Source organism: Tauraco erythrolophus, chromosome 2 (assembly GCF_009769465.1).
Source record: "Tauraco erythrolophus isolate bTauEry1 chromosome 2, bTauEry1.pri, whole genome shotgun sequence".
In the NCBI taxonomy this organism is placed as follows: Eukaryota; Metazoa; Chordata; class Aves; order Musophagiformes; family Musophagidae; genus Tauraco; species Tauraco erythrolophus.
In genome coordinates this window covers 13,070,335-13,092,447 of record NC_141466.1, presented here as the reverse complement: position 1 = coordinate 13,092,447, position 22,113 = coordinate 13,070,335, and the positions used below count along the sequence as shown (strand labels likewise).

Sequence of the window (22,113 nt, the reverse complement as noted above, 5' to 3'; positions counted from 1 at the left end):
GAAGCTGAAAGGCTGAAATAAATCTCCATTCTGTACTATGACAATGACATTTGAACACTTTTTGGAACTGGAAATAGTTTTGTACTGTCGGGAACTGACCTCTTGAAAATTTGTGTGCTGTGCAGTTCACGATACCTTTGCTTTTAATAAAATATGATACTTATTAATGGATCTCAAGTCAGTTATTCAATTTGCCCAGTAATTTAAAGCTTAATTATGCTGCATTCTAGATCTCAATGACTGACCTCAGCTGATTTTTCTTAAATCACTATCCCTCCAATTTTACAGTTCATTTCAATTCTTGGGACTCTCATTTGCATAGAGTGACAGATTAAAATTGGATGGCTAAAATGATTACTGCTCTTAGTGCCTACTGCAGTGATGGAGATTGATTCCTCATAGTGTGAGGAAATATGGCTCATGAAATAACTCTTGAATCGCTACAGTTTTCAGTCTATTGTATAATTGTAAATTGAAACTGTTAAGGTAGTAATCCGATTTTAATGCAACCTGTCTGAAACCGAGAGTTGCATTTTTGGAGGAGCTTTGCACGATAAAGTTGTAGGCAACAGTTTAGAAGTTCTCCGTTTCCAAGGAAAAAAGTGGATATTCTGGTTGGAGAATTGGTATCTTTTAACTCAGCAACTTGTTGGCACTGCAGAAGTACACAACATTGTTTGAAAGCTGCCACAACAAGGAAACTGGCATTTTTGCCTCTGTGCAGTATCTCTGTTCTCCCTATCCATCTGCAGACCTGTGCACCCCGTTGCTTGTACAGATGTACTGATACACTGTGAAGGATAGTCGGTTTGATGTAGCTTCTTGCAAATTTTGGCTGAAGCCAACGCAGAATTAAAAATGCATAAGCTGGCTTTGGTTCTTCTGGCATATTGTTAGTCGGGATGATATGCAGAAATTATATGGAAGGCATAAGATTTGATATTTACTTACTCTATTTTAGTTTAGGTCTGCAAAATCAGTCTTGACGTGCTGTAAAACATGGGTCCTCCATATAGAAATACTTTAAATTTATCTTTCCCTGCTTTTCTGTGCAAGTTTTGAAGAGGGGCTAGAAAAGGAACATATTGAATATGTTTTTCTCTTCTGCATCGTAGTAATTTCTCTGTGTTCCTCCCTGAATTAATTTAATCTCTGCTGTTTTCCTTTGCTCCTCACTTTTACCTTATTTTTATGGTTTCTGCTTTGTCATTGTTTCTTTCAGTCCTTGCCTTAACGTTATCCTAAAGTTTCCCTTCCTTCCTTCTGCTATGAAGGGAATGTGAGCTAGCACAAGATATCACATTTTGGTTGAATAAACCAGAACAAATAAGTGTAGGTCTCCTAAGGCAATTCTAGATAAGGTGCTATTTAGCCTACTCATGTTAGGAAGTGGTCAGGCACAAGGTGGGGGCTATCTGATAGCTACTGATGCTCCTCTTTGAAATGGCCTCAGGGCTGTGAGAGGCTTTCTGCATGACGAAAAGCATCATGTCAGTAATCCTGTGGTCAGTGGTTCCGGCAGAGACCAAAGGCTGTTTGGGCATCAGGATAGCCTCCCTGACTGAAGGAGGATGACTTCACGACAAAGGTGGTACAGGCTGAGATGCCGGTGTGGCATTTTCTCTCCTCTTATACAGTCCTTGGCCAAAGACTTTTGCCTTCAGGAATGTGAGTATGGCATTTTTATGAACAGTAATTCCCAGCATTATTTTTATTCCATCAGCATTATGAAAGTATTGTTTCTATATTTATGCACAGCAATTCGCAGAATAGTGGTTTTTTTTTTTCCATTTATCTGTAATTTTAATCTAATAAGACATTCACAAGCTGCCTGGAAAATGGATTTTTTTCCGCCTATGGGAATTTCCATAGAAGAAATCACCATCTGATAATTTCCTATTGTAAAGAATGATTTTCATCACAGGAAAAGAAAACAGTATTGAAGAACCTACTTCTGCCATCTTTCTTATCGTTTTTCTGCCTTTGCCAATTTGGAAAATAGCATCAAGCTCTGAAAAAGTTTTATTTTTTCCTCCCCTTTTTAATATCTCACATTCCAAATGAGGTGTTACTTAGAATTAAAAAAGAGACTGTGTTGGTAGTTGAAGACAAAATTGTTCTTGGAAAACAGTATTTTTCATTTCCTCTTTAAAATTAAAGCCTTCATTTTTGCAGGTTCAAACTAAGCAAATGAGCCAAGGCAAAAAAAAAAAAACACCCCAAACCCAAGCCTCTGTCAAAACAAGCAAAAATTACTAAAAGAATTTCACACGATTTCTAATTAAAACTAAAAAAAACCCCAGACCAAAACCTCTTGAAGTTAATTTGCAAAAATAAACTAATTTAAGTGAAAATGAGAGGTTTTATACAAAATATTTTCTTTATCAAGCCCATCTAATTAAAAAAATGAGAGCGATCTGAGCCCTTTATCCAAATAGCGGAAGCACAAAGCCTGTTTAGAATTTTAATTTTATTATATTGATATTAAAGCATGCAGACGCATGTGGTCAGATGGCTTTTAAGTCCCTATCCACCTAAATAATTCAACCAATATATAGTTTTTATGAGTAGCATATTGAAATGAAAGATGGAAGATTATTTGAAATTAAAACAGCTATACTTCAGTAAAAAGAGCAGTATTCTCACTGGATGGATACCATCTCTCTCTCTTCTCATGTCATTCAATTTAACATTTTTCTATATGAGTTGTAAGATAAAATGACTAATAGAAATGAAAAGGAGGACTGCCAAAAGTCAAATTGCTTCACTGGAAGCTTCTTAGTGAAATGACAACATCCAGTTCTAGATAATTAAATCTTATTTTGTAGGAATGTCACTGAATGATGTTAATTTGCCTTTAGGTAGTGCTCTTTTGGTTGAACACAGTAACAAAAATTTATTTGGGCATTTTTTCTTTGTCTTAGAAATGATTCAACGTTGTTTAATAAAAAAAAAGTTTTTTAAACGTTGTTTAATAAAAAGCTCGAGCTAGGAGCAGACAACAACGTAGTCTTTCAGAGGGAAATCACTAACACAGCTATTACAGGCATCAGGCAAAATTTCACCACCATTGAAACCTGAATTTGTTTTGGATCTGAACTTTAAAGAGCTTTAACACGGAGGGACAGAGGTGAAGTCTCCTGTTGTTATGGACAACCTGAAGCTTAGCTTCCTCATAATTTAGTAATCTTTGTCTGAAAAGGAGTTCAGTTGCTTATTCCACCCCCAGACTTGTTGGATGTTTGATGATTCAAAGCTGTCTACCACTTTCCAGTCTAGCTATGTTCATGGTGAGCTTTTTCTCATTTGTTTGGATGTCAGTGTTGTCTTTTGTTTTGAAACGGTCTTTCCTCACCTCTGCTTTATTCTCCCTAGTGTGTTTATAGGTAGCATCTGCCTTCCAGTATACATTTATAATATATACATATATATTTAAACACATAGATATGTACATATATATTTAAACATAAAAAAACCAATCCAAATTCTTTTTAGACTCCACAAATAAACTCTTCAGTCTCTTTATCATATTACCATACCAGTGGATACGGTCCCAGTCTAAGGTCATGCCTTGAGCACACGTGAACAGTCTTGACACACAAGTTATTTTCTTTTGAGATATTGCAATTACCCTTGTCATGGATGGATGCCTGAGGAAGTTTGATATTAGGGATGCCTTGTTCTTTCATACCCTCAGAGAAAGTTACAGTTTGGGAGCAAGGCTTGGGTTTCCTTTCTTGATTTGGGTGGCAGTGGCTCTTGGTTCCTCTGGTAATTCAACTCTTGGAGTACTAAGGAAGTGAAATATTCCTTCCAATCAGAGCCTATTCTTTCAGTGATTTTCCACAGATTCCTCTTTGACATGCTAAAAATTTAGTTAGTTTAGAAGTTTAGTCGTACTATGTCTTGCATCAGCCAGAATGTTTCACTGACTTTCTAGTGGAGGTTTCCATTATGAAGATACTATTTTTGTTCAGCATAATGATGTTGTTTTTTTTTCCTCACTGAAGTGCTTTACTTTTTGGAATAGCTGGAGGAGATCTGAATTTGATATCTTCATGAACAACTCTTAAGTGACATTTAAGATATTCATAATATAGTATGCTATCTTTGAACTTGTAATTTTTGTTATGAATGTACAGTTCTCACAGTTTTGACTTCATAGCCTCTCATTGCCTGCAGATGCTACAGCCTGAATTCATCACAACACTGAAATGCAGCCTTGAGTAAAGTGTATGAGTGTGTTCCTTACATTTGTCTAGACAGTCCATTGAAGGATGCCTGTAGACTATCTGCAAAAACACTTCCACTTGCCGTAAAGACAGCAAACCCTCAAACATGACCCCAGAGTGTATGTGCCCAAGCACTCTTGCAGTGTGGGTATGTGGCAAAGTGTGTCCAGACAGGCTGTTTGCAGGCGATGTCCTGGGCTGCCAGGACATCTCTGGGCATACAGCGGTCTCAGCAGCTGCTGAGACCACTTCTAAGAGTTGTGCAAACAAATTTGACTCCATTACTGATTTCAGCCAGGGTGGCTAATTCTTTGAAATTAGACTTCAGAGGTTTAAATGTAGACATGATACACAAGGAATGGGGAATGCTGTGGGCTTTAAGAAGCTGCTTTAATTTTTTGCATTTGGTAACGATTAAAAAGGTGGGTAATTTTTATTATCTCTATGATAACAATTCTGACACCACTAAGAAGACTCACACTGATTTTCAGTAGGAATTTAGCACTTTCCTCTCTTAGGTACTGTTGAAAATGTCATATACTGGTTTTGCTGTTATTTCATGTGCTGTAAGAGTTTCTGCTGGCCACAGTGGAGAGCAGGATCCTCTATGAAACACTGAGAGCTGGCTCAGGTGATGACCAAGCCCAGCACAGGGTGGGATGTGGTGCCCAGCAAGTAGAAACCTGGCTTCTTAGCATATGCCAAGGGCGGTAGTGGGCAACAGCAACTGGATCCTTGGAGAGGAAGCTGGTGGGGACAGGTTGTATAAATTATGTGCAGCAGACAGGTAAAACTGCTGATCTGTGAGTGAACAGCACCATGTCATCAGAGATGGAAATCCGGTGAGGTAGTTGCTTGGGGTCATTCTTCATCGTTGACTCATAGATGTTAGAGGAGAGGTCAGCTACTGCTGTACACTGGCAGTCACCCTGTCCTGCAAACAGTAGTGTAGGGGTCTACCTCTTCCTTGGTAGCCCACTATTAATTGTCACTTGTGAGCCTTGTATCACAAGGACTATGGTCCTTAATAGTAGCTACCTGCTTGCCTGCATCTGTGACGTGGCTGTGTCCCAAACTGTGTTCATCAGAGGCACGCTTAGGTTGTGTTCTGCTGCATAAACAGGTTATCGTGAACGCTAAAAAAATCCACACACTGTGTACATGTAATTAGTTCTTTTTAGTGGTTTGGTAATACCCCATCAGCTTTATTACTTTTCCAGTCAAATGCACAGCTCGCTTCGTGGCTGATCTCCATTTCTTACTGTTTTCTGGCATGGAATTCTTTTTACTTAGAATTCATGTGATTCATAGGTTTCAGGCTTTTCTGTTGAAGTGCAATATGTCCACAGAGGCAGTTGTGACTGCCACCACACTTGTGACTTAATTTACGTAAAAACCTACAAGAATCAGTGATTTGGAAGAAATTCCTACCTGCTGTTTGTGTAGGATGGCCATCTGTCTGGCAATTCCCCATGTGGAAGTCAGATACGTCTGAGAAGAGCCAGACGACCTTCTGACACCTGTTTCTCCAGCAGCTGTAGTTGCTTATTCCACATTTTTATTTTCTCACCGGGTGCTGCTGAGATTGGGTTTTGGATCTGCATTCAGTAGCTTTTTAATCCTAGTCCCAGCACTGTGTACAATGCAGGATCATCCTGATCAAATCACCCTTTCTCTTTCCAGGCCCAAATTTTGGGGGTTCCTATTTACATCCCAGGAAGTGCTCCTTCCTTTGGGCACCTCAGCTTACTCATAGAAATTGTTAAATACCCAACTTCTTTAGTGAGTTCTGGAAAATGCCTTTAGACTTGCTGAGAAACGCTGGAACAAATTGGCTTTTAATGTCAAGTGGCGTCTTCTATTTGAGGGTCATTCCACATATATTCATGACCTTCCATGTGGATGGATTCCAAAATGCAGGAAAAGATAGTGGAAGTGTCAAAAAAGTGGTACTTTTTAAAGATACTCCTTTTATCTGCTAGAAATTTAATATCTTTATAAATAATTGAGTATTGACGAGTCATCCATTCTGAGCCCGCTGTAGAATACAAATACCCTTGCCTCTCTGCTCTGAATCTGTGTGTGTGCATGGATTTCTGCCTGTTGAGATCTTCTCATTCAAAAATTGATCTCAGTTTCTGTGGGAGATATTTTTTGAGCAATAAAGAACAAACATTTCATAACTAGGTGCATGTAAGTTTTGGGGCACTTACATTAATTTAAAAGCTTATAAAACCATACAAGAAAGCATGCAGCCAGGAATGGCTGTTTTGCTTTGCTGTCTTCCCTAGTGCCTACATTCCAAAAAACGTTTGACTCCCATGAGGCTTACCACAGTTACCATTCCAGAGTTAACTCTGAAGATATGTTCAAAGACATCTTAATGAAACTAGCAAAAGATGTCTTCTGCAGCTCTAGTGTATACTCTTTTGTATGTGGTACACAGCATGCTGCACCAGACTTCTTTGCTGGAGCAGCAGCCACGATAAAGCAAATAAACACAACCTTCTGTAGATGAATGGTGTCTCCTGCAACTAAAGGTTAAGGTGTCATCCAATGATTTATCTCTTGTAATGGATTCGTTGCATTGCTGTGATAGGGATGGACGTAATTTACTACCTTTTGTACATCAGAGATTGTGTTCTCTAAATGGTGTTTGAGGATTTACGATATTGAACAGGGTGAATTACATGTCAAATTATCAACCATCCTGTTTGACATTTAGTCAGTGCTGACAGGAACTAGGCATTTGGCAAGATGAGACTTCTGTAGCACACTTTCAATAGGATTGTTTTATTTCAAGGCGGTTGTTAATCAAATGTTTCTGGAGAAAATCTGTAAAATAGACTGTTAATTGCATTGACTGTTGTGCTGTGGCCTGCCAGATGTTAGTGGTGTGTGTTATAGTTGTCATCCTCCCAGTAGATTATTTTTAAGGCGTTGCCTCCTTGATGGAAAATATTTCATCTGGTAATCCACCTAGTTGTTGCAATTTGGAGGCAGGTGGCATCTTGATGTAAAGACCCTTTGGGTTAGGAGTGTCTGCCAGTATTTGAATGGTACTTTTGCGGGGATTAAGTGACTTCTTCCAGCTTCATTATTCCCACAGCTGTGTATACATTCATGGAACTGAGATTGCTTGGCACATGCACTTTTTCAAAGGATATTTCTATCTGGAAACATTTCATTAAAGATTTCCTTCCTACAGTTCCTACCTTCTTTATCTGACAGTTCTTGTTTGGTTGATATAGCTCATGATTTTTTCTTGGCCATTTTTTTAGTGTGTGCTGTATGACCTTAAATCAGTATGCTTTGAATGGTGCTTTGTGGCTTATATCTTGACTGTTGGATGTTTCTGTATGGCCTGCTGTCTTGTCTCCAGAAGGGACAAAATATGTCTGTTTGCACAGACTGCCTCGTCTAAGCATTTGACTGACTCCTTGTGAGCCTCTGATCCCACTGACACATGCCTGAAGCTGCCTTTACTGCATCCACTCAGGAGGAGGAGGCATAGCTGGAAACCATGTCCTTCTTTGTACCTATATTGTCAAGCCAGAGACTGGACTTGCTGCTGCTGTGAGGAATCTGGTTTTCATCTGAGTGACTACCATGGCTGCCTAGAGTGGACCACCTGTTGAATAAGGTTCAAACGGAAGCCATTCATTTAAGAAATCTGTCTACCTAAACAGTGAGAACTTTCTGACATAACCTGTGAAAACAAAATGTGCGTGTTTGCACCTCTTGCTTGCTTGCTCAGCACTGCAACGCTAGGCAACGCAGGAGACGGCAGCAGCTCATTACATCGTTGGAGCGTATGATCCAGGGAAAGACAAAATGAGGACATGTAATTGTTACCGAAAATCCGGAATAAGAAACTTATCAACACCAATGGGATGTAGATAAGCAGACACTTCTTTATTGCGGCGCCGGGTGCACGGGGGATATCTCCTCCTAGCGTGCGCACCTTGCACCAAAATTAAACTTCTTATATAGAGCTTACACATGCATAAAAAAATTATTTCCCGAAAATCATTAGCATATTCTTCTCCTATTTCCGATTCTGCGCAATAAAATTTAGAATCATCTGGAAATGAGTCTGGGGTATAATATGGGTAGGTGGTCTATGAGTCAGTGGTCGCGATCTCCCCCTGCCGGAATTACATTTTGCTTAAGTTCACAGTTTCTGGTAATTACCTCATGGTTTCTTGGCAAGTACCCATAACTCGTTAAGGCTGGCTTTCTTCATTCTCATTAACCCAAACCTTGATAGCTACATGCATTCTTCTAGTTCTATGTAAGTATCATAAATCAATTGGTAGGTCAATTTGTACTCGTTATCTGCTTTCTACATGATTCTAACTTATCCCTTTGGTCTTGGTACAGGATTATACAAAGGCTTTCATAGCAGCATCTGGTTACTGTACGAGCATACTTTTCATTGAAATATTTCTTATAGCTTTATATTATTAAAATCAATTGCAACCTATATTAATCACAAACTATTGATTAAATTCTAATTACTAAAATTCTAAGTATCAGTAACATAATGAATTTGGCAACAGCATTGCAGGACAGAGTGGTTCCCCTTTTTCAAACTGCCAAACCCTCTGGCATATTCTCTTGACTTAGAAATTGAAAATGCAGCTCAGAATCTTTCCTAGTGAGTTGTCCGCTGCTTGTGTTTTTCAGCAAGAAAAAAGAAAAGTCATTGCTTCAATACAGATATGCTATCTTTACATTTAAGCTCCCAGAAGGCCACTGACTATGTGACAAGAATTACTATCATGGATGATATTGCATAATAGCTTATGCATAATGTTTAATGCATTCTCAGTTTTATGAAATACGAATAATATTGGAGACATTTTTAATAGTAGTTTAGATTTACGCTTTCCTTTTAAGGTGGATGCAAGAGGGACATTTCTAGTGCTCTTCATTGACACTGGAGGGGCTGAGATGGTCACTATTAAAAATGAATAAAATCCATAGAAGTGGAAAAGAGAAAAATATATTGTGTAAATGCATTATGGGCAAATCATAAATCCTTAAAGCATTTCTGGAGTTCAGAAATGCCGTGCTTTTATTTGAATACCGTAGCTGTCTGAGCACGCTTCCTCACTGCTCTGTCCAGGGTTTGTTGCTGCTTGGTGTGGAAGGTTGGAACTCAACTGAGAGGACACAGTTTTGAAGAACGTTTCTTCTTGTTTAAAGTTTATTTCTAAAATGAAAGCATTCAGCATAAAAAAATGATTTGATGCGTGTGCAACTTCTGTAAAGGGTCAACTCACATTGTATGTATTTCTTTTGTGATATACAGGACAGCTTTCCGGCTCGGTTTGGAGGAATACATTTCGTCAATCAGCCGTGGTATATCCATGCCCTCTACACAGTTATACGGCCCTTTTTAAAGGAGAAGACACGAAAAAGGGTATTCTTATGTTTAATTGTCCATTACCTGGCAGCTGGAGTCAGCAGATGTATCATACTTTAAAACTCAGCTTGCTGTTAGTGGAAAGTATTTAAATATATCTGCATTGTAAAAAGCATCTTTAACTGAAACTAACTTAAGAAATTTATACAGCGTTATCCTTTAAGGACATAGTCAAGCAGTGCACTGAAGTGTATTTTAAAATGTAAGCATATTTTTTATATAACCCAGCATATATCCTGGGTTATATAAAAAATATTGCCAACATTACAGTTTCTATTAAGATTCTATTCAATTCTATTCGATTTCTGTTAAAAATATTTGTGTCTTTCTTTTAAGAACAGAGGTAGTGAGTACAGAGTACTTTCCTAGTGTGATTTCCTTGACATTAGCATGAACTAAAATACACTACTTGTATATAGTAGTTTGCAAATACTGATTGAATAAAAGCCAATGAAAGGAAATTTGTGTGCATGCATCTGTGCATGAGCAGTCTCTGAGATGTTACTGAATTTGCAGCATTTGCATCACTGCAATTAAATTAGAGTTTGGTGGTGACAGCGCATAGAATGATATTATTTCTGTAACAGGAAATTTGTCATTCAGGAAAACACAATTAGCATCATGTACAATGCTGCTGAAAAGAACGTGGTGATTTTTTTTTTTCCTTTAAATGAGATCGGCTGTCTAAACAGCTCTGTATTTTCTCTTGAACACAGTCTACAAGGCCACAATGATCATAGAATCATAGGATCATAGAATCATAGAATGATCCTTGGTGTTTAGCTGTGTTTTTGCTGACAGATTACGTTTGAGAGGCCTCTGGTATTCACAGAATTTGAACTATACATCACAAAGCCTTTTATGTAATATCTGTTATAAATATGCAAATGAAAACCCATTTTGCAGGATTCAGTTGCACTCTCTTGACTACAACTTCAACAAAGAACATTATAGTGCCAGATATGTTTGAGGCCTTTTTAAGTCAAATGCTGCGTATGCATAACCAGGGAGTAAGGTACGGCTCATGGGTATGTTGCAACATCAAAAATAAGTGACAAGCACATGGGTGCTTATCAGTTCGCATCTAAATTTTATTTAGATACCTGAATCAGTGGTGTATATTTTCAGAAACGATGGCTTTTTACAACTGGTTTTGTCAATACTGAATACCTATAGGAAATAGTCAGGTGGTTAGATACTGATTTAGAGTCCAACATTTAGTGTCAAAATGTAAAAGTTGTGCCCAGCACATAAAATTTAAAATCAGCTTTAAAAAAAGCCGTAAGAGGCAGAATGAATGATCGTGAAAAAAATCCCAAACCCAAATAGAATTCTGTTCAGAAATTTTATCAGGCTCATTATTTATCTGTTGTGTTTATCCTGAATTATTTTGTATTTTTTAATGTCTGGTAGATTTGCAACTGATAGCTATAGTCAGATAAATGTAATACTAGGCATGTATAAGAAAAATTGCTAAGAAGGAAAACATTCAATTGGAAAGGCACCATAAAACAAATTACTTTCGCCGTTAATATTTATTCTTTCACACAAGGATAAATTCCTTTCTGAGATGGAAGAACATTACTGGGTGTTGTGGTTTAACCACACAGCTGCTCGCTTATCCTCCCCCATCCCCGGGCAATGGGGAAGAGAATTAGAGGGTGTCATGGTTTGAAGTGGGGGGGGAGGTCCGGGTGGTAGAAGCCAAAACCAGGACAGAGGGGAAAAGGGAAGGAGACCTGTAGGTTGAGATAAGAACAATTAACCCTATAATAATAATAACAACAATATAAAATTAAAAGTAATAATGATAAAATAACAATATATGAATATATATATTGATAATAATATGTACCAGTAAGTGATGCACAGTGTAATTCCTCACCTGTCTCCTCACCTCAAAGCCTGTCTCATCCCAGTAAACGATCCTGAAACAGATAAGTCCCAACACCGCAATCCTGAATGAGTGAGAAACCCGAAAAGAGAATGAAAGAGAGAGCGAGCACTCTGAGAGTCTAGGGGAGAGAAAGCCCCGGAGGAGCAAAGGCCCTTCTTCCCTGTCAATCCTCATCTATATACTGAGCATGGTGCTGCATGATATGGAATATTCCGTTGGCCAATTTAGCCCTCAATCCTCAGTTTAAGTTCAAATCATAAGGGGAGTTGTGGGTCCTTTGTCCCGGCCATGCTCCCCCCTATCCTGTTGTGCTCCTGCACACTGTCAAGAACATGGGAAGCTGAAAAGTCCTTGAGGTCTCAGTGCCAACTATAAACATCAGTACGCTATCAACATTCTTCTCATAGCAAATCCCAGGCTAAAACCAAAACGCAGAGCTCTTCTAGCTGCTAAAAAGAACTGGCTGTGTCCCAGTCCAAACCAGGGCACTGGGTTTCCATGGTTATATTAACCTTCCTGTCTCTGCAGCTGATGGGAAGATGGGCTGAAATAAGCAATACAAGACAAGCATATATTTGGTCTTTTTGTCTTTCTACCTTTTGACTTTAACTCTCAATAAATCTTGCTAGAGTTATAGCTGTCCAGAGAGGTCCCTGCAAGGTGAAGGGAATGTGCATTCATAGCGCTCGATGTCTGTCTGTCTACAACCCCCTGCCCATCCCCTGGGCTACAAGAGGCAGCGCACAGCTCTTTGAAGGCAACATCCTACCTTGCCTTCCTGGCTGCCTCTGTGCTCTTCAATTAAAAATGGTTGGACACTGGCATTCCTACTGTTTAATTGTACGGGCACTGGCCAGTGCCAGCAGGTGCTTTCTTAGATGTTGCCCAGGAGCAATTTAGGGATGGCGTGGACCAGTGAGCACTGCAGATGAGGTGAGCTTCTTCTGAAGATGAAAGGAGTTTAACCATATGAGTGTGAACTGTGCTATGGCACTTGCTCCTGGTCCCAGAGAGTGAACCTTGGCCCTTCTTGCTGGCTGGTCTAGAAACAGCTGCTGTGAGCTGGCTGTGTAGCCATTCCAAAGAGCGGGCGTTGCCTCCCCGTGGAAGGTCTGCAGGTCCCTAGCATCTGTGGGGGAAGGCTGTCCAAATCTAGAAGGACTCTGTTTCTAGTGCTCATCGGCCAAACATTCCAGATCTCTGAGGAGAAGCAATAAGGTTAAACATAAACATAAATACAAGTATTCATATACATAGATATGTCATATTAATATACATATATATAAATGTAAAGCACATGTGAAAATCAGTCTACCAAAAACATTGGAAATATCAAATAGTCCATCAACTATTCCCTTATTGTTGTCACAGACATGATTTTACTGTTATTACTTACTTCATATATTGCCAAGTATGGATGGTAGTTACTAGTGCCGTCATATTAAGGAAGAAAATATTTCCAGTGGAGTTTTCATTACACTGCATTATTTATCTTATTTATAGAACTCATGGCTGGATGCAGAAAGACAATATATATGCCTTAATGTATACGGTAAATATTAGTTTTATTTATTATTTATGTTCTTAATTTATTCACTTAATTTAATTCACAGAATTAGAGAGAGCAAATAACAAGAGATAGGCTATCTGTCTGTCTAATCTTCAGTCCATCTAGTTACCAGACATCAGTTCTTACCCTCCTCAGGCCCCTTGTCCTGCAAAGGTTTTACGTAATTTATGCTTTAATTACTTTGCAGATTTATGAACATAGTTTGACCATGCTTAAGGCAGAGGTGATGTGTACCTTGCTGCCCATCTCTGTTAGCCCAACACAGCCAGAATATTGAAACTGTACAATATCCTCTAATAATAATGATGTAATTTGGGCTTTGACGATTTTTGTGATACTGCTTTATTTTTACCTACATGTGTACATACAGATATTCCTGCATGGTAATAACCTCAACAGCCTGCATCAGCTGATACACCCTGAGATCCTGCCTTCAGAATTTGGAGGAATGTTGCCCCCCTACGACATGGGGACTTGGGCAAGAACACTGCTTGACCATGAATACGATGATGACAGTGAATGCAATGTGGACTCCTACAACACTCCTGCAAAGGATATAGAAAAGGACCTCTCTCCCAAATCCATGAAAAGGTGAGTTAAAGGTACTATGGTCTTCTAGTATTGCCATGAGGTTAACATTTGCGTTCCTCCTCTTTTATGAAGCTGCAGGTAGTTCACTCAGTTTATTATACACGAGGACTGTTTTTTTTTCCTTTCTGAAGATCACTGTTGATTATAGACCATAGTGTTGATTATTACCCGTGTGACTTGGGAGCTCAGTGCAGCTAATTATTTCCGTGGTGCCATAAAGGTAGTGTATACAGTACTGTGTTTGGAATAACCCCAGCCTACAGTACATATTAGAGAGACAGTGCTAGATGGAGTGAGCCTCAGTGCAGAGGGTAAATTGAGGCCAATTATCCAGCTGGGTGATGATGATAACTCTTACCTTCCTCCATCGCATAGCCCAGTGCCTGTAGGTGCCAGGACATTACAGCATCTGAACCGTCAGTCACAGTGACTGCACGCAACATGAGAAAATATAGTGAGGAGAACCAGGACAAGAATCAGTGCCAATCTCTCGTGGTTTAACCCTAGATGGCAGCTAAGCCCTACTGAGCTGCTCGCTCACTCAGAATCACACCTTGAGAATCACAAGGGCAAACGTGAGAAAACTCAAGGGTTGAGATAAAGTTTAATAGAGAAAGCAAAAGCCACGTGCACAAGCAAAGCAAAACAAGGAATTCCTTCAGTACTTCCCATTGATGGGCAGATGTTCAGCCATCTCCAGGAGAGTGGGGCTCCATCTTGCGTAACTGTTACTTGGGAAGACAAATGCCATTGCTCCAAACATTCCGTGCTTCCTTCTTCTACCTGCAGCTTTATATGCTGAGCATGACGTCATACGGTATGGAACATTCCTTTGGTCAGTTGGGGTCAGCTGTCCCAGCTGTGTCTCCTCCCAAGTCCTTGTGCACCCCCAGCCTACTCTCTGGTAGGGTGGGGTGAGACACAGAAAAGGCCTTGACTCTGTGTAAGCACTGCTCAGCAGTAACTAAAACTTCCCTGTGTTATCAACACTGTTTTCAGCACAAATCCAAAACACAGCCCCATAGTAGCTACTACGAAGAAAAATAACTCTGTCTCAGCCAAAACCAACACACGATCATTATACTTGAGTTTGGTAAACATCCTGACGTTTTGATATTCTTCTCTTTGAGAAGATAAAGTATAATTTCTTGCTACATTTTACCATTCAAAGTAAAGTACAGGGAGAGGTTAGTTACCTCTCCAGTAACTATGGAAGCAGTGAGGTGATTTGCTTGGGAGGGGTAAATCTGGTCTAACCTTGCCAGGGTAGTAGGATAGAAAGGGAAAATGTTACAGCAGGGTGATAGAAAAGGTTGAGAAAGGCAGCAAAAGTCCGAGTGCAGCTCATAAGGGATAGTCCTGGCAATGAATCAGAAGAGAACAAACAGGGCAGAAAACAATATATTAAATCACTAAAATTAAGTCAGAATATGCTAAGCTGAGAGTTCAGTTTCAGAAGATGGCGTTTGATGCAAAAGGGAGAGAGACTCTAGAAGCGGATCAAACAGGATAAAATATTTTCAGGAAGATGATTTTAACTGGAAAATGTTGTATAGATTGGGGAGGACAGTGCGGTTTGAATGGGAGGTATTTTTTTTTTTTGAAATATAAAGGAGACAATAGAAGATTGCCATAGGAATAAAAAAGAAAAAAAAAGCAGTGAAGTTTAAGGATTTTATGTTGAAAAAACCTACAGTGCATTGAAAGTGGGAAATAGCAAAAGGCTGTATGGGAATGAATGAGGATAAGGAGAAGTTAAAGAAGGTCCTGAAGGCTTATGACAGAGTTGCAATGAACACATGTAATGGAAAAAATGGGACAGCAAAGAGCCAAGCTAAGGGGAAAAGTGAGCAATACATTTATATATGATTTGCCTGTAATACAAGAATAATGACACAATAGAGAAGCTGTTGTGGAGAGAAGAGTGGGCTTTAGAAGCTGAAATGCAGAAGTCTTATTATTGCAAAATGAAGTCATGATAGTAAATAGCTTCATCCAAGGATGCAACAAAAAAACTTGAGAAGGCTTGTGACAAGACCGTTTGGAGCAGACTTTTTCAGACTATCATAGAATCATAGAATCATCTAGTTAGAAGAGACCCTCAAGATCATCGAGTCCAACCATTCACCCTGCACTGTCAGGGTCTCTAAACCGTGTTCCTCAACACCAAATTCACATGGTTTTTAAACACCTCTAGGCATGGGGACTCCACCACCTCCCTGGGGAGCTCGTTCCAATACTATGCAACCCTCTCTGTAAAGAAATTTTTCCTCATATCTAACCTAAATTTCCCCTGGCATAACTTGAGGCCATTCCCTCTCGTCCTGTCATTCATAACTTGGAAGAAGAGACTGACCCCCATCTCCCTACAACTTCCCTTCAGGTAATTGTAGAGAGCGATAAGGTCCCCCCTGAGCCTCCTCCAGACTAAACAGTCCCAGCTCCCTCAGCCACTCCTCACAGGACAAGTTCTCTAAACCCTTCACTAGTTTTGTTGCTCTTCTCTGAAGCTGCTCCAGCACCTCAACGTCCTTCTTGAAGTGAGGGACCCAAAACTGGACACAGTACTCAAGGTGTAGCCTCACCAGTGCTGAGTATAGGAGGACAATCACTTCCCTGCTCCTGCTGGCCACACTGTTTCTGATACATGCCAGGATTCCATTGGCTTTCTTGGCTGCTTGGGCACACTGCTGGCTCATGTTCAATCGGCTGTTGACCAGCACCCCCAGGTCCTTCTCTGCTGTGCAGCTCTCCAGCCACACTTCCCCAAGCCTGTAACACTGCAGGGTGTCGTTGTGGCCCAAGTGCAGGACCCGGCACTTGGTCTTGTTGAATTTCATACAGTCGGCCTCGGCCCATTGATCCAGTCTGTCCAGGTCCCTCTGGAGAGCCTCCCGACCCTCAGGCAGATCAACACTACGTCCCAATTTAGTGTCATCTGCAATCTTGCTGAGGGTGCACTCGATCCCCTCATCCAGATCATTGATAAAGATGTTAAAGAGAACAGGCCCCAACACTGAGCCCTGTGGAACACCACTGGTGACCGGCCGCCAGCTGGATTTAACTCCATTCACCACCACTCTCTGGGCCCGGCCGTCCAGCCAGTTTTTGATCCAGCGAAGCGTACACCCATACATCCTGGGCAAGCACGTTATTAAATGGAAAAGTAGTGGATTGACCAGATTCTTCATTCTTTCTCAAAGAATGCTTTCTCATGCTTAGCTATTTTATTCCCATTTCACTCGTGCTTGAAAAATACTTAAGGCAGAATTACACTTCAGTGTAGACTTCAAATTGACATTCTTTTGGTCTGGGTTAGCTGACACAGTAGGAGACATAATGCAGAAAATAAGCATGTTGAAATTTGTATCTACGTAATATTGAGCTGAAATTTCCTCACCTTCTTCACATTCTTTTCCAGTTAACGTGTCTGCAGTGCCTGCTGGAATCCTCCTTCCCTGCTGTTGGATATAAAAAGTACTAAGTAGACTTACTGTGCTAGTACCAAGTAGAAGGGAGTGTTAGTAAGATGCAGAGAAAGTCACAGGACTTTGCTGTATTAAGTGCACAGACTGTGTTAAAACAGAAATAGAAAAGTTAAGGTAAAACAGATAAACTCTATTTCATTAAAAAGTAAGTTTAACTTGAATTTGGCCTGATGCATTGTTTCTCTTCATTTAAAACCACATTTAGTGTGGTACGTTACTGCAGAAGAAGATTTTTAACATACAAAAAAACAAGACAGTAAATCAATGAAAAGTGGTTAATTTCATAGAACAAATCTCACAAGCGTCTAGCAGGTCTCCAACAATTATCTTGTTTAATTTGGCTTGCCATTTTAAAATGAGTTTATTTCTCTGAAATACTATCCTTCTTCAACTAAAATCCTGATGAGAATTCATTTCTTTGTTACTCATTTTTGTCCCTGTATGAACCAGTGAGGTTACTCCAATTCTTCTTGAACTTTTGGTGAATTGGATGATTTCTACTTGAAAGGAAAGCTGATTGTGAGGAGGGTGGAATTAATCCCACCTGTAGCACAGACTTCTGGGAAGAACATGTTCACATCACGTGACTCTTTTGCAGCTGTCTCAGCAGTCATGTTTAGCCTGTGGCTGTGTCCACCTGTGGCTCTCATGGCTGAGGCACCCAGCTGGAGACCTTTGTCCTCTTCTCACCTAACCCTGCAGGGCAGATGTTGGTGTGGAGTATCTATGTGTGGCTTTGGTTCCTTACCTCTGTAGTGGGACTTTATAGTACAACTCTATTTTACTGTGTTTTGTGAGAATTTATTCAGTAATGTCTGTAAAATTGGGAGATGTAAATGGAAGGTGCTATAGACTTACACAAACGTTTTTCCTTTTACATACCTTCATTCATGAATTGCTGCTGAATGGAATGAAACATGACAGTAAATGTTGATTTAAAACTGAATGAAAACTATTTCTCCTTCTTCTTCAAGGCATTTAGGCTCCTGAGTTTACAACCCATAGACCAGGATTTGTGCAGTTTCATTTTCACATCTGCCTTGGCATCAGGGATTTTGGAGGCCCTGGGAATTTATGGCCAGAACTGCCTCCCTTGGAATTTGAGGCCAAGTTTGCAGCCTTTCCGGCTGCCCTTCACTTTCCTGAATGAGAACTGGAAATCTTGACTGCTCAGATATTGGCAGCCTAGGAAAAGGATCAGTCTGCTCTCAGTACTTACATTCAACTGGGAATCCTTTGAAATTAGTATGCTCCCACAGCAGTTTTTATCTTGATGAACTGGATTTTCCAGGAGTACAGCTTACCTCCAGCAAATTTTCAATCAGCTTTGCGCTGGCACAGTACCCTGTGAAGACTTTAAAAAAACATTTTTAATTCAATGGTTTAGCTTTCTGCCTGAGGAACTGACCAGCATTCTAGATGAGGGTTACTGTACAGTTTTAATTAAAAAAATTTAATTATATTTGTCACAAGAGAGACCATCAGATTTTTAAAGCTAATTTTCTTGATTTTAGCATGGGTAAGAGAATGTGCCAAGTATTACTAGAAAATAGCCTTGTGTTTAAAGTTTTCACCTAGGCTTTAATTCAGTGGTTTTTCTTGTGTTTTCCTTAGATTTGTTTGAGAAAGACCAAATTGTCTCCTGCTATCAGCCTCCATCCTTGGTTTCAGTGGATGATGCCAGTTTGTAAGAGTAGAGGATTGACTCTGTATGTTTATCTTAGGAGAGGACAGAATTCATAAAGGTTTTTCTCTGTGCAGTGGCCCTCCAAATGGGCAAGTCTGTAGCAATGCTGCAGGCACAGTGTGCTTCCACTGATAAAAATAGGTGCCTACATTGTAAGGATGTACAAATGTTCTAGCTATCTCAAATCTTTTCAGAAAGGAAGAGAAATAGGCATTTCTAGCATGAGATTCATTAGAGCAGGTTCGAGAACATCTGAGGAACTTGAAGGTGCACAAGTCCATGGGACCTGATGAGATCCATCCGCGGGTCCTGAAGGAACTGGCGGATGAAGTTGCCAAGCCACTGGCCATTGTATTTGAGAAGTCGTGGCGGTCTGGCGAGGTCCCCGATGACTGGAAGAGAGGGAACATAACCCCCATATTTAAAAAGGGGAACAAGGAGGACCCGGGCAATTACAGGCCGGTCAGCCTCACCTCTGTGCCTGGCAAGGTCATGGAGCAGATTCTCCTGGGAACCATGCTAAGGCACATGGAGAGCAAGGAGGTGGTGGGTGACAGCCAACATGGCTTCACCAAAGGCAGATCGTGCCTGACCAACTTGGTGGCCTTTTATGATGGGGGTGACAGCATCGGTGGACAAGGGTCGACCAATGGATATCATCTACCTGGACTTGTGCAAAGCTTTTGACACTGTCCCGCACGACATTCTTCTCTCTAAACTAGAGAGGCATGGGTTTGATGGATGGACCACTCAGTGGATAAGGAATTGGCTCAATGGCCGCACTCAGAGAGTAGTGGTCAATGGCTCGATGTCCATGTGGAGACCGGTCACGAGTGGTGTCCCTCAGGGGTCCGTGTTGGGCCCGGCCCTCTTCAACATCCTTGTCGGTGACGTGGACAGTGGCATGGAGTGCACCCTCAGCAAGTTCGCCGATGACACCAAGCTGTGTGGTGCTGTCGACACGCTGGAAGGGAGGGATGCCATCCAGAGGGACCTCGACAGGCTGGAGAGGTGGGCCCGTGTCAACCTCATGAAGATCAACCAGGCCAAATGCAAGGTCCTACATCTGGGTCGTGGCAATCCCAGGCACAAATACAGACTGGGTGGTGAATGGATCGAGAGCAGCCCTGAGGAGAAGGACTTGGGAGTACTGGTGGACGAGAAGCTCAATATGAGCCGGCAATGTGCTCTTGCGGCCCAGAAGGCCAACCGCATCCTGGGCTGCATCAAGAGGAGCGTGGCCAGCAGGTCGAGAGAGGTGATTCTTCCCCTCTACTCTGCCCTCGTGAGACCTCACCTGGAGTACTGCGTCCAGTTCTGGAGCCCCCAACATAAGAAGGACATGGACCAGTTGGAGAGGGTCCAGAGGAGGGCCATGAAGATGATAAGAGGGCTGGAGCACCTTTCCTATGAGGACAGGCTGAAAGAGTTGGGGCTGTTCAGCCTGGAGAAGAGGAGGCTCCGGGGTGACCTTATAGCGGTCTTCCAGTACCTCAAGGGGGCCTACAGGAAAGATGGGGAGAGGCTGTTCAGGAGGGCCTGTTGTGATAGGACAAGGGGTAATGGTTTTAAAATAGAGGGAGGTAGATTCAGGTTGGATATTAGGAAAAAATTTTTTACCATGAGAGTTGTAGAACACTGGAACAGGTTGCCCAGAGAGGTGGTGGATGCTCCATCCCTGGAGACGTTCAAGGCCAGGTTGGACAAGGCCCTGAGCAACCTGATCTAGTTGGAGATATCCCTGTTCCTTGCAGGGGGGTTGGACTAGATGACCTTTGAAGGTCCCTTCCAGCCCTAACCATTCTATGATTCTATGATTCTATGTTCTAGCTATCTCAAATCTTTTCAGAAAGGAAGAGAAATAGGCATTTCTAGCATGAGATTCATCTCACTAAAGGAACCATGTAACAAGGGTTGCTTTTACTGTGTGCCGGAAGTGTCTGCTTTTTGACACTCTTGAGACACAGGTGATGTAAGATCCCATCTTAACACTTTGGGCTTCGTTTCTAATGGAGCATTTTGATTTTGCTGGAGATTGGGGTTTCCTCTTTTTCCCTCACACATGGTTGTTGCAGGATATCAGTATCAGTGTTATGCTTCTTTGCTGAATCAGAGAATCTGGAGAAATTTTACAACCACCATTGAATTTGCCCTTGCCACCCTTCTCTGCTCTGTTTAGTTAACCTGATAAGTGAGTTTGACAGATGTGTCCACTGCTCCAGAAATCCTGCTGGCCGTGGCAGGATTCCCTAGGGTTGGCTTAGGAGCTTGTACTGTTGCATTTAAGTGCTATTCAGAAAAGGAGCAACTTATGTTTCCAGCTAACACATGCCACTAATTGCAGTGTGCCATTAGTCAGCTGGGTGACTGAACTGTACCTTCTTTACCAGCCCAGTGCCATATAACCTTCTGGTAGAGAGGGTCAGTACTGAAGTCAGTAGAAAAGACAGATTAGTTTGCTTTCTGTTGTGTGCTGAGGGTGCACCCTGTTTCACTGTTTCACCAGAAAAAAGCAGATCTGCTTTATTCCACCTTTTGCTCATATATCCACAAACCAGCACTGAGCCCTTTAAAGCAATGTAATCACTCCATGAGGGTATTTTCTGACCATTTAGAATTATCAGATGCTGTGGTAATGCTGTACCATTATTTTTAAGCCCTGGCAGAAATTAAAATAAACAAAAGAAAGCTGAGTTTTACCCTCATTTTTCTTGATCTTGAAATGTCAGATAAACCTGTTGTCTCTCTGCAGGTCTCAGTCAGTTGTGGATCCTGGGGTGCTGAAACGCATGGATAAGAACGAGGAAGAAAACATGCAGCCTTTGCTTTCACTTGACTAGCAGTTCCTGAGCATCAAACATGAACTGAGGTGGAAGGCACTGCCTCTCAGCAAGAAGCAGACCACTGGGAAAGAGTGTACCGGCTGGAATCCTATTTACTCGTGTTAATGTAGCATAATGGCAGCAGGTAGCAGGTTTTACTATTCTACCTGAATTCTGGATGCCCTGGAGTGAAAAAGAAGAGGAGAGAAAAAAGGAAAATAAAATGAAATAAAAAATAAAGAGGAATCAATAATTTATTCTGTAAGTGCCAACTTGTTTGTAAATACAATATAATCCTCCAATTTGACTTTGTAAGTTATGGTAAACAAATGCTATGGAAATGAGTGACTATTAAATATGTCAGTGAAGTGCACCATAAAAAAGAGAAGAAAACG

General features: G+C 40.9%; 1 protein-coding gene across 1 annotated transcript in view; it reads left to right on the top strand.

The window, feature by feature from the left end:
* Positions 1-21,736, top strand: part of CLVS2 (clavesin 2) — a 61,604-nt gene extending 39,868 nt beyond the window's left edge. Inside the window, exons 3-5 of the mRNA XM_086632104.1 lie at positions 9,550-9,660; positions 13,501-13,721; positions 21,649-21,736. Coding sequence (XP_086488230.1) covers positions 9,550-9,660; positions 13,501-13,721; positions 21,649-21,736 — 420 coding nt within the window. The remainder of the gene's footprint in view (positions 1-9,549; positions 9,661-13,500; positions 13,722-21,648) is intronic.
* The last annotated feature ends 377 nt before the right edge of the window (positions 21,737-22,113 follow it).